Raw genomic sequence first — 5,931 nt, forward strand, 5'->3', positions numbered from 1 at the left:
AGATGTTTTTGTTGCTGCGCTCATATATGTTGATGATATTATCATCACAGGAAATGACTCGAACAAAATACAAGAAACAAAAAAACTTTCTCAACAAACGATTCAGCATTAAAGATCTCGGTCCTTTGAAGTTTTTCCTTGGGATAGAAGTCGCTAAAACAAGGGAGGGAATTGTCCTAAGTCAATGAAAATACACGCTAGACATTTTGGAAGAAACAGGAATGATGGGTTGTCGACCAAGTTCACTTCCAATGGAGCAAAATTTAAAACTTGGCAAATGCGATGACGAGCCGCGGGTTGATCCCAATCAGTATCGACGGCTGGTTGGTAAACTCCTTTACTTGCAGGCGACGAGACCTGACATCACATACGCCGTCAATGTTCTAAGTCAATTTGTAAATGACCCAAGACAGAGTCACATGGATGCGTGCAACCGAGTTTTACGATACCTTAAGACGACACCAGGTCAAGGTATTTTGATTCCAAAAGGGGGAGGTACAAATCTCATCGCTTACTGTGACTCAGATTGGCTTTGTTGTCCATTCACAAGGCGGTCACGAACAGGTTATCTTCTTCTTTTAGGTGGTGCTCCTATTTCATGGAAATCGAAGAAGCAGTCTGTCGTCTCTCGATCATCCGCCGAAGCAGAATATAGAGCAATGGCAAATGCAGTTAGTGAAGTGCTGTGGATGAGGTGGCTCCTTAGCTTGCTTGAACTCGCCCCCATCGGCCCAACACCCTTGTTTTGTGATAATCAAGCCGCTCGTCATATAGAAAACAATCCAGTGTTCCATGAACGAACCAAGCATGTAGAAATGGACTGTCATTTCGTTAGAGAACGTGTTGAGTCCAAAGAAATACAACCGATGAAAATTGACGCTAAAAATCAGATTGCCGACATTCTCACGAAGCCCTTGGGTACCCATCAGTTCCGCACGTTACTAGACAAGTTGGGCATTCAAGACCTCCATGCTCCATCTTAAGGGGGAGTAAAGATAGACATTATTTTCTCCCATATATTGTGCTAATCTCTTTATCACCTACCATAGATGGCTCCTATGATCATGCCCTTATTCACGTTTCTATGGCCTATATATTCTTATTCCTTTTTGGTTTTGTGATATAAGAAAACAACATTCAGTAACCCCATTGTAATACACCTTTTGATCTTTTACCATAATGTCTTTTATTAGGGTTTCCTTGACGTAGACGTGGATGTGTCTGCGTCTTAGAACATGTATGTTTGTTGTTAAAATATTTTATATAAAATACTTCACTAGATTGACGACTACACGCTCTAAAAAGCCACTCGCAGTCGTCATTTACACATGGTGCGACATAACTTGTTTTCGATGACCTTATTACTTTATATTCGAAACATTCTTCAAGACATAATCTTCCTAGTTCGATTTTCATCTCTTCTTTGTTTCGAAAAAGATATCCTTCTTTTAACCGACAATGTGACCCAACTTTTTCTATAACATTAAAAGAAACAGGTAATTGGTTTTCAGAATCAAAATTACCTTTATCACAGTCATTAAACTCATTAGTTTCAAAAACATTATCGTTTAAATCAGGGCATTTGAAATCAATGCGTTGACTTCCAGAAGACGAACCAACGCCAATTTCTTGAACTACATATAATTTAAAAAGCTCATAGGGATTTTTTTCAGTAAGCTGGAAAAAAAGGAAAGATCATAATCATTAGTTAAATCAATGGTATCAGTAAAAGATGACATTTTGTATGATAAACGTGTGATATTTTGAACACCAAAAATCTCAAAAAGATATCTTACAAATTCAGTATACGAAATATTATTGTTTGGGATTTCTAAAAGACGTCTTACTGATTGACAATCAACAACATATTCCATGTTGTTATTAATAACTTTCCAGTTTCCACCAAGGTAAACAACAAATCTAAAAGCCATAATTGAGAGTAAAATCACACGTGATGTCTCCTGTTTTATTTTCTTACTAGTAATACTTCCTGGGTCCCAATACTTCCTTTTTAAAAGAGTCAAATGTTTATGAAGTCAGTATACAATCTAAAGCGTCCACGTGTTATTTATCCGTCCTTCGTACGATTTTAAAGCATCTATCAGGTTGCGTCAGTCCGTACGGTACGTTGACGCCTTTTGCGTCGGCGGGACTTCCCATTCGCGTCGGCGGGACTTCCGGTTGCGGCGATACTTCCCTTCTGCATCGCCGGGACTTCCTTTTGCGTCGGCGGGCCTTCTCTATTGCGTCAGCGGGACTTCTCGATTGCGTCAGCCAGACCGTTCCCGTTTTTCTATGTTAATTAATGGAGATGGTCAGAATTTTGTCTTTAATTTATAAAACAATTCCCTAAAATAAATATATTATATAAGAGAAATATTTTTCCCAATATTTTAATACTTATTGGCCGATAAATACTACACTAAAAATAAATAAATCATAGCAATTTATGCCAACCATATTAGTTAAAAAATCTATTTCCGGTTCTGATTGTCAAATATTAGAAAAATGTAGTATGGAAAAATTATTTGCGAGTTTGTGTCTACATGATGTTTTTCTCAGTTTTATATTCACTCCGCTGCTGCGAAGGGGCCTTGTACAGCACACTTGATGATTCCACCCCTTTAGGGTGGTTGACGTCCCAGTGTGTTAGCTAGGTCTTGTAAGAGGGGGGGCTATAATGTGGCTGATTGATAACTAAGCTGCATCATCGTCGAAGAGACTGCAAACAACCCGTTCTATAGACGATTATCGCTGATTAATTTTTATTTTAATTTAATATTCTGTTTGGATATTTATGTTATAAAAATAATAAATAAATAAAGTTGTATGAAATCTATTTGTTGGTTTATTTGTTGCTTTTGCCAAAACAGTCAGATCGGTTAAACAACAAAATAATTTTTTACTTTTCTACATTTACAGACAAAACTAATTTTATATATTAACATAAAAAAATAAAACCTAAGCATAAAACCAGATTTAATTTAATTTATACACTATACCGTGACCCTAACAACATTAAAACCCGTAAGCCCAAACCCCTTAAGCCCAAAACCCTTTGACCCAAACCCCTTAAGCCCAAACCCCGTAAGCCCAAACCCCTTAAGCCCAAACCCCTTGGCAAAAACTAAACCGCGTCTGTTTGTTGGAAACGTTGAACACAATATGAGACGGCGTTGAGTTCATTATTATATAATTTTTTTCATAGAATTTTACTGCAATTGAACTAGAATTCAAACGTAAATCAGTAAACTTTATAAATTTATTATGATTCAATACAAAGTACATAAAACACATAACACAAAAATACAAACATAATCATTTGAACTAGAATACACCAAACCGCTACTTCCAACTGGGTAGGAGATCCGGATTCTGATTCCGGAATTTGCATCGAAACACCTAGCAATGATAAAGATGGGTCGTGAACTGGTAAGTTCCGTCAACCCACATTTATATTGGCCTAGGTGATATGTAACGGGTTGTTCACATTTTCTTCAACGGTTCGCCGACTTCAGTTATGTTTGGAGACCTGGCAAACACATTGGTGGATATGTAACCGTCATGTGCCGAACAACCCGTTAGACCCTTCACGTGTCCATTGTAGATGAGTTCTTGAACCCGATCAACCCCGCAGAGCACGTGGAAGGGGAAATCCGATCACATCCGATGAAATCAGAGAAGATCGGTGTCCGTTGTAGATGACTTCTTAAACCCGTTTGTTGAATTCGAAAAAATAAATTTCAGGGGGTCTGCCCATTTTGTGAAGCTGTGAACTAGTGGGGTAGAGGATAGGGTGAAGAAAAGATTGTATGTATATAAACATGGCCATTTTTGAAGCTGTGGACTAGTGGGGTAGAGGATATGGTGAAGAAAAGATTGTTTGTATATAAACATGGTTGAACTTCAAAAAAATTAAAAATTCAACACGTTCACCCTTTTTAAAGCGTCAGCCAAAGCTAAAGCGTCCGTTCAGACTATTTAAAGCGTTGTCCAGACCTTTTTTAAAGCGTCAGCATCGGCCAGTCCATTTTTTAAAGCGTCAGACCATTGCGGTACGTCAGCCGGACCATTCCGGTGCATCAGCCAAATAATCAACAGACGCTATAATTGTGATAAGAAACCAGGGACGCAAGCCGTGGAATCATTGCGTCACCAACGCATCAACATTAATCAACAGACGCTTGAACATGTCGGACACGTGTTGGACACGTGTCAGCTTGTAGCAAAAAGACACATCAACATAATATGAGGACGCTTCCGAAGCTGTGTGGACCTTCCAAAGACGCAGGAACGTGACAATTTTGCAAAGTCAGTTGGTCAACCAACATTTTGGTAATTTTCCCTTTTATTTTTCTTACCATTTTTTTAGTAAAGAGTAAACTGCGATTTTGGTTTGGTCACTTTTGTCACTTTATCCCAAAACTCAAACCTTTTACATTTGGGTCCCTGTGGTTTCACTTTCTATGTAGTGGGTTACAGCCAGTAGTTTGTATCCTGTAATATTCTCTACTGCAAGATTGATGAGAGTGGCTATGACACCTGTCAAAAGCCCAACTAGGAAAGCCAATAACCATTTTAAGAATACATACTGCAACACTTGAGCTTGTGATCTGATTCTCCAGTCATGCTTGAACAGATCATTCTCATTGATCCTGTTAAGAAAAAGTTTTGTTCTTTATTCATGAGCAATTAATTGCCAATTGAAATGAAATCTTTGATGATGGAGCTTACTCGTAATCCAAGCTTTCGATATACGAAACTTTGGTGCCAACAAGAGCTAGTGGACTTGAAGAAAGTGTCCGGTTTTGCTTCAGAAGTGGCTGATGTAGAGAATTGCATTCTGGGTCTCTTTCTTGTTGGTTTTTTGTTCTTCTGTGGTGGTAGTAGTCTCTGCCATTTGATCTGAATCTTCTTTCTCCATTTGATTGATACAACAGATGCAACTTCTCTCTCTCTTGTCTCTATTTATCTCTGGTATTTATTGTTTGGTTGAGGCTTGGTGGTGGAGGTGGTGGTGGCGGTGATGGATGGTGTTTGTTATAAAGGAGAGATACAGAGAGAGAAAGAAGGTAGAAGAAGAAGTGTGGGTGTGGTGGGACTCACAAAAGATTATTGTTTTAATAAAAATTTTAAATAAAATAAAAAGAAATGATCATTTTGCTCCTAAGGAAAACGACAAAATACCATGATTTAATTTGAAAAATATGACCTGATTTCATTTTTGGACCAAAATGGCAATAAAATTGAAACCCCAGGGACCCAGATGAAAAGGTTTGAGTTTTGGACTAAAGTGGCAAAAGTGACCAAACCTCAGGGACCAAAATGGCAGTTTACTCTTTAGTAAATTATATAAACAAAGTTCTTGCAATTTGTTAAAAGAGTAACATAGTTATTTTACACAAATAACTACGTTGGTTCGATTAGTGTAATTTTTCCTTGTAATGAGTGTTCACCTCTGGCTCTAGTGTTTTGCTAGGTGTCGTTGTTTAATGAAAGTCCTTGTTAAAAAAATTATTTTACACAAATTCAAGATATATCATGACAAAACAAACATTATAAATTAAAATTTAACTAGTATTAAGCCCCCCCCCCCCCCGCGACAACCGGTGTCACACCCCAACCGATGGCGGAAACATCGAGGCGTGGCATTGAGCGAAATATATTGTCCAGAAGTTTCCATAACAACTATCATTACCAGTTATTTAAAGCATCACGTCCCATACCATGACATAAAAGATAACATAATTATTATAGACAAAATCTAGTCAAATTGTTCTGTTCCGACAACTCAGATTTCAAATACAGACAATTCGTTTATTTGTTTCTAGACCTTTCCTAGCCTCAATTTCACAGCAAGCCAAGTAATATAACATCTTATACACCTGCCACATACGTTAAAGTAAAAGTCAATACACATAGTGTAAAGGT

At 37.8% G+C, this 5,931-nt stretch overlaps 1 protein-coding gene and 1 long non-coding RNA gene across 2 annotated transcripts; one reads left to right on the forward strand and one right to left on the reverse strand.

The window, feature by feature from the left end:
* Window positions 1-224: 224 nt before the first annotated feature.
* Window positions 225-983, forward strand: LOC110888269 (secreted RxLR effector protein 161-like). Its single transcript, XM_022135801.1, has one exon. It carries the CDS (start codon window positions 225-227, stop codon window positions 981-983), a length of 759 nt encoding a protein of 252 aa, XP_021991493.1.
* Window positions 984-4,460: 3,477 nt separating this feature from the next.
* On the reverse strand, window positions 4,461-4,930 carry LOC118483726. Its single transcript, XR_004871259.1, has 2 exons — window positions 4,735-4,930; window positions 4,461-4,655 (listed from the first exon to the last, which is right to left on the reverse strand). It is a non-coding gene; the product is annotated as an uncharacterized LOC118483726 (long non-coding RNA).
* Window positions 4,931-5,931: the final 1,001 nt, after the last annotated feature.

The sequence above is a fragment of the Helianthus annuus genome, chromosome 11 (genome assembly GCF_002127325.2).
Source record: "Helianthus annuus cultivar XRQ/B chromosome 11, HanXRQr2.0-SUNRISE, whole genome shotgun sequence".
Taxonomy (NCBI): Eukaryota; Viridiplantae; Streptophyta; class Magnoliopsida; order Asterales; family Asteraceae; genus Helianthus; species Helianthus annuus.